Source organism: Mastomys coucha, unplaced genomic scaffold (genome assembly GCF_008632895.1).
Source record: "Mastomys coucha isolate ucsf_1 unplaced genomic scaffold, UCSF_Mcou_1 pScaffold15, whole genome shotgun sequence".
NCBI classification, from domain to species: Eukaryota; Metazoa; Chordata; class Mammalia; order Rodentia; family Muridae; genus Mastomys; species Mastomys coucha.
The window spans coordinates 74,311,004-74,323,926 of NW_022196897.1; the positions used below are offsets into that span (position 1 = coordinate 74,311,004).

The window sequence follows — 12,923 nt, forward strand, 5'->3', positions numbered from 1 at the left end:
CACAAAGGATATGAAACTAAAGTAATTACAGCCAGGTTTTACATAAATAACAGTAAAAAATAACCACACTATCACAAAGGACAAACTGGAATTTAGAATATACTTTAAATTATGTGGTGATTTTTCTAACAGCAAAAAATGTTTAATTTATAAAGCTAAAATAAATTCAACTACATAATACTATACATTATGAAAGTAAAATATAAAATAACATATTTTACCTGGTCATTTTATATAATTACATGTAATGAATTTTTTTTGATATTTCATGTTTCTGCCTGAACATCTAAGTACTTCTATATATCACGAAAGTCAACAGTTATAAAACATACTTTTGAAAAAATTTAAAATTCCTCAGCAGTATGGTTGTTGTACCAAAGGCCTGCTGCTGAAGCCTGAGTCTCTCTCCCTCCCCGATATTGACCTGTTGCTGCAAGGTGCCTTAGTGAAAAAGGAGGCAATGTATAAATGAGTTATTTTATTGTAGGAAGGAGGAAATATGCTGGTTAAGTAAAGGGAAGGAAAGGAGAAGATGGAGAGAGAGAGAGGGAGAGAGAGAGGGGAAGAAAGCAAGAGAAGAGAACAAAGAGCAGGAAAGAGTAAGGAAGAGAAAGAGAGGGAGAGAATGAGAGAGGGGAAAGAGCAAGAGAGGGGAAGAGTAAGAGAGCAAGAGAGAGAGGAGGGGGCAAATGGTCCCTTTTATTTTATGGGGCATGGCATGTCTGGCTTTTGGTCAGATGACTGGGGATAGGGTCCAGCTAGAATGCTGGGAGCTTTGGACATTGTCTGCCTGATAGAGCACACATCTCCTGCAGGGGCAGCTGTGAGAGGTTGTAAGTGAAACAGGAACCAAAGACTCAGGAGTTATGGCCAAGCTTCTTCTGCCTCCTGTAAGCAAAAATTGCCCAAAGGTTCCTGGGGTCAAAGCCAATACTGTACTGAGCTTAAGTTACCTGAGCAGAACACTGCCCCACACTGCCCACATATGGTGAATTCTGAAGATATATCTTTTCTACTTCTTACAGTTAATTACTAAAGCATAATTAGATTTAATTTTTGTAGTCACACAAAATTGTCTAATTCTCCAATGAATATTACTCCATTATTGATAGAAATAGCTACAAATTTTCAATGGGATATATAAAGTATATTTATGAAAGTAATTAAAAACTTGCTTGTTATATTGAATGAAAAATACATTTCAGGTAGAATAACTTTCTGACAGTCTCCTTAACATCTTTATTTCTGAGGCTGTAGATGAGGGGATTCAGCATAGGGATGACCATGCTGTGGAACACAGTGGCTACTTTCACAAGAAACAGTGAGCTTTTGGATTTGAGCACACAGTATAGTAGAAGAACGATCCCATGACAGACACCAATAGCTGTGAGATGGGAAGCACAGGTGGAAAATGCTTTTCGGAAGGCCCCCTTAGTGGGAATTTTGATGACAGTGACAACTATGAAAACATAGGAGGTGATGATGATCAGGAGGCAACAAGCCTCATTAAACATAGAAATGACCAGACATGCCATTTGGCTGAAGGAGGTATCTGAGCAGGACACAGAAAGGAGGGCAGAATACTCACAGCAAAAGTGATTGATGACATTAGGTCCACAGTAAGAGAGCTGCAAAAGAATATATGTGAGAGTTGAGGAAAATATTCCAGCCCATATGTAAGTAACTACAACCAGGATGGAGCAGAGCTCATGAGACATAGCAACAGTATAGAGCAGAGGGTTACAAACAGCCACAAACCTGTCATAGGCCATCACTGCTAACATGAACATCTCTATAATAACAAATGTACACCCAAGAAAATATTGAACCATACACCCTTCAAAGGAGATTGATTTGTCTTCTACAATCAAGAGCTCTAACAGCTTTGGTGCAATTACAGAAGTGTAGCAAAAATCAACAAAGGATAAGTGGCTGAGAAAAAAGTACATAGGAGTGTGGAGTTTGGGATTCATTCTGATGATAAAAATCATACCAAGGTTTTCCAACACAGTAACTGTGTACATGATCAAAAATACCAGGAACAGGGGCAATTGGAGGTTTGGAAATTCTGAAAAGGCCAACAAAATAAAAGAAGACACCATGCTTCGATTTCCCTCATTCCACCTTTGGCTTCTGTTAGAAGATATTACAGAATTCATCCTGAGCAGCAGTCTGCACTACAGGAATAGGTATGATGGAATTCAGGCACATCTCCAAGAGGAGCCACTGAGATGTCATGTATCAAATGTGTATTGGTTTTTCTTTGACATACTTATGCTTTATCTTAATCAAGGTCCACTTTTTATTTGAACATTGCTTGTGTTTTTTCACTGAGCCACTCATGTCTCTCATCTGTAAATAAAAAAAATATGATCATTATAAATAAAAGTGATTTACGTATAAATAGTAAGGTTTCCTGAAAGGTGCAATAATGTTACATACATCCTAGAGATAAAAAATGGCCATGAAATTGGACATAAGATTCATCCAATAATGGGAATTCATGTCTAGTATTATAAATTCATCTTCCTAATAAAATCTAATAATACCAATTCATTGAGCCAGTGTAATTTCAGATTGCATTCTAAATACTTATCCCTATTCCCATATAAAGGAATAGTTCTCACCCTCAGCAAAGACGCTTCTTTTGCAGCAGATGGAGATCATTACAGAAAACTCAAACTGGTGAAAATGCAGCAGAAACTGACTGAGGGATGTATTGTCTTTAATGTATCCTCAATGGAGCTACTACATCTAAGTTTAAGACAGTGGTTCTCAACCTCCCTAATGTAGTTACCTTTTAATACACTCCTACATGCTGTGGTGACCCTAAGCATAAAATTATTTCATTGTTACTTGAAAACTGTAATTTTACTGTGGTTATGAATCATATTGTAAATATCTGATATGCAAAATATCTGATATATGACCCCCAAAGGGGTCACAAACTACAGGCTGAGAACTACTAGTAAAGAAACATAACAGAAGGAGATGGGGAGAAAATTTCAAGAGCCAGAGGAGCCAGATTATATGTCTATTGTTAGGAAGAGTCTTTTATATGTGATCGAGGATCTGCAACCATGATATCTCAACCAGGTCTAAAATATGACAGCATCGTTTGACATGCCAAATGATGGGGTAATTCTCAGAAGGCTTTACTCCTAGAAGAAAAGTCACTGACAATTAATGGTTGCTGGTAGAGAAAGCATCAGTCTCCTCCAGGGACATACCCCCTGATAGGTTAGCCAGTCCCAAGAGGTTAGTCATAAATAAATTTGAACAATGCTAAATAATCTCAGTAGCTTACATTTATAAGCTTGTATACATTTAAATCTAATAATTATAATTAATGAATAAGAGACCACAGATTTTCAAGAGTGAGAGCAATGGAAGGGACTGGGAGAATAATATAACTACAGAAATCATATATGAAATTATAAATAAATAAATACAATTAAAAGAATTACCTATGCACATATTTTACCTATGTGACTATTTTGAAACTTACATTTTATAATTATAAATTATAGTTTTATTTTAAGTGAAATGAAATAAGAAAGAAATAAAATGGAATGAGGGATATCTTTCTTATAAATTGTAAAACATTTATTGTAAGAAATGTGGTTCAGCAGAGTCTGCCTATAGGGGTCTTAATACTTCTTCAATAATTGTATTTTTGCTTGTTCATAATTTTGAAGATGATAAGAGTACTATGTTTTTACAATACATCACAGAGAAGAAATTCACAATAATCTGTATGGATGTTTTCCTGTTAGATTTTCAAGGAATAAATTATAGTCTATGAACAGCTATTCTATTATTTGCATACCTTTATATTTAAATTCTTTAGTCAAATAACCTACACATTCTCAATGATGTCCTTAGCAGGGACTGTAAATTTTATCTAAACATGAGCTAAGAAAATACAGTTGGGATTACCTTGAAAGTTTTATTATCTTGTTTGAAATGGTATGCTTGTTTATTTTATAGTTATCTATCTGCTTGTTCACATATACATATATCTTAACAAGCAATATTATGATATTTATAGACAATTTGAGTACAAATAAAAATCCTATAAAATTATATATCCCTGCAATGTTAGCCCCAAGAAATTGAGGCAAGAAAATCATCATGAATTTGGAGCAAGTTTGAGCTATAATACAAGCTCAATACAGGTTAACCTTATACTGCAAAGAATATTATCTTTATGTAGAGTAAGATAATAATATAAAATTTTTATACAAAAAAAGCACTGAATATTTGAAGTAAGTGTGGAGCTTCAAGAATTGCAGTATCTCCATATATGCATATTGAAAGGAGTAACAATTTACAAACTCAGTTGAATCTAGCACCATGAGACAAAGGTATAGGTAGATTCCAAGACAATTTACCAGTCCTTCAGTTGAAGGGACATACGAGTTACTGTTGCAACATCTTCTATCTCTGTGTACCCTTACCCTGGCAAAGCAAGGCCTTCTTTGTCAATAAACAACCATTGTTTCTAATTCACTGTTCTCTTTCATATTCAGCAGAAGAAAGCAGAGTATATTACTATCATATTTATAATCCAATGAACAAGGCCATTTGATACAAAGCTTGGGGTTTGTACAAAACTATAACTGGGCTAGAATTTTAAAAGCTGAGTTATGACAAACATAATAGCCTAAGCAGAAGGGAAATTAATATAGGCATCTTGATTTTGTACACTGTAAATTTTATCCTTGTCTTATTCAAATGCTGATTTCTCTGCCCTCATATCTCTGCCCTCATAAGTTCCATTCTAATGCTTATACCAAGAATCTACTTTCTCAAATTTGTTTAAACAACTCTTACCATTTATTATCTGCCCTGTGAACAAATGCTGATCACCCAATGGCTGGACAGAATAAAGAACAGGCAGAATGTCCTCCAGCCAGAGGAAGGAAAGAGGAGAGAAAGGAAGCTTTGGATCAGGCAGGATTTGGAGTCATGAGTAAGTGTCCAGAGAGAGATCATGGAAACACATCTGAAGTCCAAAGATCCAGATTAATCAATAAATATTCAAGTATCATAGGATGGGAGTTAGCCAGATTAGCATAGAAAGTAAAGATAAATCATTTAATTGCTTAGCTGTCAAGGTGTAGTTTTGAATAACTCTTGGGTTACTATGTAATTATTAGAAACTAAAATAAGGTAAAGAGATACAGTGTTATATTAATTCACTGTTTACATTTATATTAAAAATAATTCATTCACACAGGAATCTGAGTGTCCTGTTTAGGCAGTAGACTATAAAGTAATCTCTGTCATTTTAATTAATATATGATATCTATGTTACAATTTATCCTTCTCAGGTCTATGCTAAGCTAATTGTAGCTGGGCAGCTAAAGAACAACCAACTAGCTCATTACCACAAGGTAATCAAACATCATGTTAGCTCATTAGTCAATTCATTAGCTAATTAAGACTGCTAGGTCTCCTATTGAAAAGGCAATAGGTTTGCCTTGCTAGGTTTTTTGAGGTTGTTTATTATAATATGAAGGTTGCAGGACACAAAAATCTTAGATGATGATAGGAAAGTATTTTAAGCTACATAAAAAACCAAAATGTTTCAGATTTCTTCCCATCACTATGCCACTGTTACAGTAGAATGTTAAAGTTCAAAGTTCTAACATTAATCAATGGAGTTCTGATAAATTATTACATGGACTTCATCCAGGTAATTACCCATGTCAATCAATAGACAAAATTCCCCACCTGTTGTCTTTTCCAGTTGATGGAATTCCTCAACTGTCCCCTGGTTTGGGGACTCCCCTTCCTCAACCAACAAATCATGATTCTAAAGTTATCAAATGCACACCTAAGAAAAAAAAATTCTTACTAATCTACTTACTTTATTTTCTGCCTTTAATATGTATATGTGCTTCAGAATCTGCCAACTCCAGGTGTTTACTCAAAAACCTACATACAGGACAGCTCCAGAGAAGAAACCCACAGATGCACAGGTCTACTCACACAGACACTTTTGGGTCTGTACTTTCCTAGTGACAGATGGTCCCACAGACCCTGGACAACAATGAAACTGACAGCTCTCTCAGGACTTGACCAGTATCTCTATTTTCTTAGGTTTCCCTAAGACAGAACCATTTCCCCCAAATCAGCAAGAAGTAAAGAACACAAGGATATCACTCCTGCTCCACCATCACACCTTTGTAGTTTCTCATATTAAATTAAACAAAAATGGAAGAATATTGGCTTATAGAAAGTTTTACTAAGCTTTTCCCAAAAGCTATGTAGCAACAACTTGCATAGCCATCTGCCAGATGTGAGCCAGGCATATAAGAAGGACTGCTTAGCTACCCCTAATCCCCCCCTCTCTCTCCCTCCCTCCTGCCCTCCTTCCTTCCTTTCCCCCATCTCCTATTCTTTCTCTCTCATCTTTCTTTACTCTCTCTCTGTTTCCATGTGTTACAGGTAGGCCTCTTCCTCTCACCTCTCTCTGTTATTCTCTGCTTCCCCTTTCTCTGTCTCTACTTTCTAGGTCCCCTTCTTTTCCTCTACCAAGATATCCTTGTTACATTGGGTCTGTAGCTTGGCTTGATTGTTTAGGGATCATCTCAGCATGGGACTAAAGAGGTATTCCCTCCTGCTGCATTATACCACCATTTTATAGCACAACAATGACCTTTGTAATTCTGTATATGTAATGTATAGAATTTGTAAGCACTATTCCCACTCTTTCTTTATCGAATTCTGAAACTTATGAGCTCTATTTTTTGCCCTGGGCCAGCCAGTCTGGGCTTCCCTCAACCCGCAGGAGAAATGGGGTCCTAGTCAGGTCGACAAGGCATAGGCAAGGAAATGATGGCAGAGACGACACATAGAAGTGCTGAGTCTGAATGTGTTTCTCAAAAAGGGCATCAGACTTTTACAGTTATTACAAGAGAAATGAAAAATCTGGCAGCTCAGCAGTTCAGGTACCTCTGAGGCTACCTGAAACTCATTGGGTCTAAAGCAGCCACCTCTTCTGCACAGGCACTTCAACCCCGGGCTCTACTCTGAGAATGCGCGGACCTATGCTGCCCAGCCGAAGTCCCTGGGGGTTGGCTGCGGGTTCGCCAGCCAGGAGGGTAGAGATTCAAATCTCGAATCTAGAATGCTGACTGCTGCACACTGTCTCTCAGACACACACTTGGCTCAAGGTCCCGCCCATCCTTAGTAGAAATTCAGATTGTGTTTCCAATTTATTATTTAAATAGTTTTATTTATTTACATTCCAAATGTTGGCCCTCCCTGGTCTCCTCTCCAAGAGTTCTTCACCCCATCTAACCTCCCCTTTGCCTCTTAGAGGGTGCTCCCCACCCCCAACACACACACACACACACACACACACACACACACACACACACGCACACTTATCCCACTCTCCCCTCCGTCCTCCCCTCACATCTGTTTCCTACTTCCCTGGGAGATCAAGTCTCTGAAGGATTAGGCACATCTTCTTCCTCTGTTGAGAATTCTCTATTCAGCTCTTAACCCATTTTTCTTCTTTTTTATTGGATATAGTCTTTATTTACATTTCAGATGTTTTCCCCTTTCCAGTTCTCCCATTTGGAAACTCCCTATTCCATTCCCCCCTCTCCCTGACTCTATGAGGGTGCTCCCACACCCACCCACCTACTCAGTACCATCTACCCTGCCTGGCATTACCCTACACTGGGACATCAAAAACCGTCAGGCCCAAGGGCCTCTCCTCCTACTGATGTTCTACAAGGCCATCCCCTGCCACATATGCAGTCTGAGCCATGGGTCTCTCCATGTGTATTCTTTGGTTAGTGGTCCAGTACCCAGAAGCTCTAGGGTGTCTGGCCAGTTGACATTGTTCCTCCCAACATGGTGCTCAAAACCCCACAGTCCCTTCTCCAACTCCTCCATCTGGAGCACCATGCTCAGTCCAATGGTTGGTTGTAAGCATCTACCTCTCTATTTAACAGGCTTTGGCAGCCTCTCAGTTGTTTCACTGTGACTCTGTTTAGTTTGTGTTTCTATGATCTGTCAATTAATGAGAGTAGGGTATTGAAGTTTCCCACTACTATTGTATGAGTTGCAATGTGTGCTTTGAGCTTTAGTAAAGTTTCTTTTATGAATGCAGATGACCTTGCATTTGGAGCATAGATGTTCAGTTCTTGGTAGATTTTTCCTTTGATAAATATGAAGTGTCTTTCCTTACTTTTTGGTAAATTTTGGTTGAAAAATGATTTTATCTGATATTAGAATGGCCAATTCAGCTTGTTTCTTGGGACCATTTGCGGGGAAAATTGTTTTCCAGCCCTTTAATCTGAGATAGTGATACTGAGGTGTGTTTCCTGTATGCAGCAAAATGCTGAGTCCTGTTTATATACTCAGTCTGTTAGTCTATGTCTTTTTATTGGGGAATTGAGTGTGTTGATGTTAAGAGATATTAAATAATAGTGATTGTTGCTTCCTGTTATTTTAGATGTTACTTTTATATTTGTGTGGTTATCTTCTTTTGGGTTTGTTGAAAGAAGATTATGTTCTTGCTTTTTCTAGGGTATAGTTTTCCTCCTTGTGTTGCTGTTTTCTGTCTATTATCCTTTGTAGGGCTGGATTTGTGAAAAATATTGTGTAAATTTGTTTTTGTCATAGAATATCTTGTTTTCTCCATCTATGGTAATTGAGAGTTTAGATTTATCCAGGATCTTCTAGCTTTCACAGTCTCTGGTGAGAAGTCTGGTGTAATTCTGATAGGTCTGCCTCTCTATATTAATAGACAATTTTACCTTATTGCTTTTAATATTCTTTCTTTGTTTTGTGCATTTGGTGTTTTGACTATTATATGATGGAAGGAATTTCTTTTCTGGTCCAATCTATTTGGAGTTCTGTAGGCTTCTTACATGTTTATGGGCATCTCTTTCTTTAGGTTAGGGAACTTTTCTTCTATAATTTTGTTGAAGATATTTACTGGCCATTTAAGTTGGAAATCTTCACTTTCTTTTATACCCATTATCCTTAGGTTTGGTCTTCTCATTTTGTCCTTGATTTCCTGGATGTTTTGGGTTAGGAGCTTTTTGTTTTTTTCATTTTCTTTGACTGTTGTGTCAATGTTTTCTATGGTATCTTCTGCACCTGAGAATCTCTCTTCTATCTCTTGTATTCTGTTGGTGATGCTCGCATCTATGGCTCCTGACTTCTTCCTTAGGTTTCTATCTCCAGAGTTGTCTCCCTTTGTGATTTCTTCATTGTTTCTATTTCCACTTTTAGATCCTGGGTGGTTTTGTCCAGTCTCTTCACCTGTTTGATTGTGTTTTCCTGTAGTTCTTTAAAGGATTTTTGTGTTTCCTCTTTAAGTGCTTTTACCTGTTTACCTGTGTTCTCTTGTATTTCTTTAAGGAAGTTATTTATATCTTTCTCAAAGTCCTCTATCATCATCATTAGATGTGATTTTTACATCAGAGTCTTGCTTTTCTGGTGTGTTGGGGTATCTAGGCAGGTCCATTGGAGCAGAAGTGGTGTCCTTACTTGTGCTCACAGACTTGTCCACACTCCTGGGAGACCAGCTCTCTCCCAGCTATGGTATTTGGGTATGGACTGCTGTGGCCTCTATACCCAATCTTTTTTGTTGTTTTTGTTTTTGTTTTTGTTTTTTTGAGACAGGATTTCTCTGTGTAGCCCTGTCTATCTGTCCTAGAACTCACTCTGTAGACCAGGTTTACTTTGAACTCAGAAATCTGCATCCCTCTGCCTCCAAAGTGTTGGGATTAAAGGCATGAGTCACCACTGTCTGACATCTGTACCCAATTTTTAACTGTGTTATTTGTTTTTCTGGTATTTAATTTCTTGAGTTCTTCATAGACTTTGGATATTAGCCCTCTGTCAGATGGAGGGTTGATGAAGATATTTTCACAATCTGTAAGCTGTAATTGTGTCCTATTGAAAATGTTCTTTACTTTGAGAAGCTTTCAGTTTCATGAGGTCCCATTTTTCAATTGTTGATTTTAGACTCTGAGCCATTGGTACTCTGTTCAGGAAGTTGTCTCTTGTACCAATATGTTCATGGCTATTCCCCACTCTCTCCTTTATTAGGTTTAGATTTATTTTATTTATTATCTATTTTTTGTTGCTTTTTATCCATTTTGATTTAAGTTTTGTACAAGGTAATAAATATGTGTCAATTTGCATTATTCTATATGCAGACATGCAATTAGAATATTTGTTGAAGAGAGTTTCTTTGTTCCATTGTATGGTTTTGCATTCTTCTCAAAAATCAAATGTCTGTAGTGTATAGGTTTATTTCTGGGTCTTTAATTTGATTCCATTGATCAACATGTCTGCTTCAATACTAGTACCATGCAGTTTTTATTACTATTGCTCTACAATTATCTTGAAATTAGGAATGGTGATACCTCCAGAAGTTATTTTATTTGTTTTGAGTCAGTCTCTGAGAGCAAGGGTCCATGTTATTTAATTTTGCTGGTTTTCCTGTGGAGTTCTTATCCCCTTTGGGGCTGCCTTGCTTCCTCCTATTCTTCCAAAGAAACCCCAAGCTCCATTGTTTGGCTTTAGGTGTCATGCATGTGTCTGAGTCAGTTTGTGGTTAGGGCCTGCCTTTCAGAGGACAGGTATACTATACTCCTATCTATAAGCATAATAGGCTATCATTTATAGTATCAGGGATTGGTACATATCTATCTTATAGGTCTCAAGTGGCCAGTGGTTGATTGGCCATTCTCTCAGTCTCTGCTCCATGTCTAATCCCTGATTTTCTTGTAGACAGGATAAGTTTTGGGTCCAAAGTTTTTTTGAGCGGGTTAGTGTCCCTATTGCTCCACTGGGGTTCCTGACCAACTACTGGAAGCAGCCTCCTCAGGCTCTAGATCCCCAATGCTGTGAGTCACAGCTAAGTACATCCCCATTGACTCTTGGGTACCTCTCCTATTCCAGGTTTCTCTCTGTTTCTAGAGATGCACCCTATCTCCACTACCATCAGTTGCTGATTTTTCATTCATCTTCATGGCCATCCATCCATGCCCTCTACCCCTCCTTATATCTGACCTGGATCCTCCCACTCTCCTCCTGATCCTGCTCCCATCCAGTTTGTTTTCTCCATCTGCCTTCCACAACCATTCCCTTCCCCCTTCCAAGTGAGACTCAAGCTTCCTTGTTTGGGTCTTTTGTCTTTTCCAGCATCCTTGGGTCTGTGAAGTGGAGCATGGGCAACCTGTATTTTACAGCTAGTAATCCACATAGAAGTGAATATACACTGTGCATGTACTTTTGTAACTGAGCAGTGGAACTATGTCACCAGACAAAAACTGGAAAGGTTGTGCAGATTCAGAAAACCCAGTATTCTTGTATCTGAGACTAAGAGTTGTTTCATCTGCTATGTGGTGCCTAAAATGTGGGTATAACCATCTGAAGAATACCTTAGCAGGTAGCTCAGGCAGACCCACTTTGGAACTCTGGATTGTGTAAAGATTGTGAGTAATCCCTGGCACTAGCCCAAAAGACCCAGGCCTTTCCACTCTGAAGAAAGAAGCTCTATCTTCTTCCCACTTTTGTTTTCGATTGGAGCTATTGCACTGACCCCAACTAAATCCAGACATTCCAATGGACCATTAACAAAAACAGCTATCTTTAACCCCCTTGACAGCTCTGCCAAAATGTTGGCACTAAATCCCTATGCTTCTTCTATTTACAGTCTACTTTTAAGGCCTACAAAAGCAGCACACTCTTCCTTCTAGCAATACCAGTGGGAGAAAAGGACTTGTTTGCTAGAGAAAACTACCAGCAGTCACAGCATGGCAGAGCAGTGATCCCCACAACTGCCCCTTCCCCCAACACACACAATGTATGAGATCTTGCAGCTGAAAATTAGAAAAAACACACATGAAACACTTAATGCAGTAATTTTCATACTTCTTTGTTTAAATATTTTTCTCCATATGAGGAAAACCTGAAAAAATATTCTTTTTAATCCCAAATTAGCCTAAAAGTTTTCAATTTGTTTAAAATTTCTTTTAAGCTTCCAAAATCATATTTAATTTACCCCCACAGGTCAAACCAACTATGCTAATAATCATTATTTAATTCTTACTTAACAACCAGTTTCCTTTTACAGATAAGCTGTTGCTGTACATCCCAGATACATAATTAATATGATATTTTCTTCCTCAGCTAGCTAAAGCAGATAAATTCCCAACTCTTCCCTCAGCTTACCTTAATGCAACACAGGTAACTCCTCACTTAAAGGATTCTTTTTAGAACTAAAATTCCTGAAACACCCTTGCCTTTTCCTAGGGCCATAACAATAAACCACCAATATGCTCCCAATCATACTGTTACAGGTTTTACAAGTAATTATTCACCCTGTATTAATATCACTCTGCTGGGGTTCTGCTCTCATGTTATGACTATCTTACAGGTTTATCTCTATAAAAAGGAGAAAGACAGTGCTGCTGCTACAGTCCAGACAGAGATGGACCAGCCATCTCCTTGGACCTGCCTGGGGCCAAGAAGTTGTCTTTATCCAGATGCACTATCTGAATGAAGGCTTTTGAGAAAAAGAGACACTGAGATCCACAGATGAAAACCTTGATACCTTCCAGTGACAGATAAACTCTCTTACCAGAGCCTAATGGCTACTGAACTTGGGGAAACTTACATGATATAAGGAAAATGTTATGTCTATGTGGATAAATCAAATGTTATTTAAAACCAATATGAACTCTCACAAACTTTGTACAAAAGCACTCTCAGTTTCAATCCACTGAAAAATTAATTGGTTAAATAATCCTAGCGCCCACCTCTTGTTACCCCTTTGGCTTATGTTGTGTTTTTCTATAATGCTTACACCTCAAACCACCCAAAATTTTACTGCAATTTACATGAGATAATCACTCCAATGACACCTCGACTTTAAA

At 37.9% G+C, this 12,923-nt stretch overlaps 1 protein-coding gene across 1 annotated transcript; it reads right to left on the bottom strand.

Moving 5' to 3' along the window:
• Positions 1-1,085: 1,085 nt before the first annotated feature.
• Positions 1,086-2,181, bottom strand: LOC116092163 (olfactory receptor 5D18-like). The gene has a single exon (XM_031373512.1). The coding sequence runs from the start codon at positions 2,157-2,159 to the stop codon at positions 1,179-1,181; it is 981 nt and encodes a 326-aa protein (XP_031229372.1). The 5' UTR covers positions 2,160-2,181; the 3' UTR covers positions 1,086-1,178.
• Between the last annotated feature and the right edge of the window lie 10,742 nt (positions 2,182-12,923).

Coding starts and splice junctions, on each gene's coding strand:
- LOC116092163 (XM_031373512.1), bottom strand. CDS start 2,159: ATGAATTCTGTAATATCTTCTAACAGAAGCCAAAGGTGGAATGAGGGA.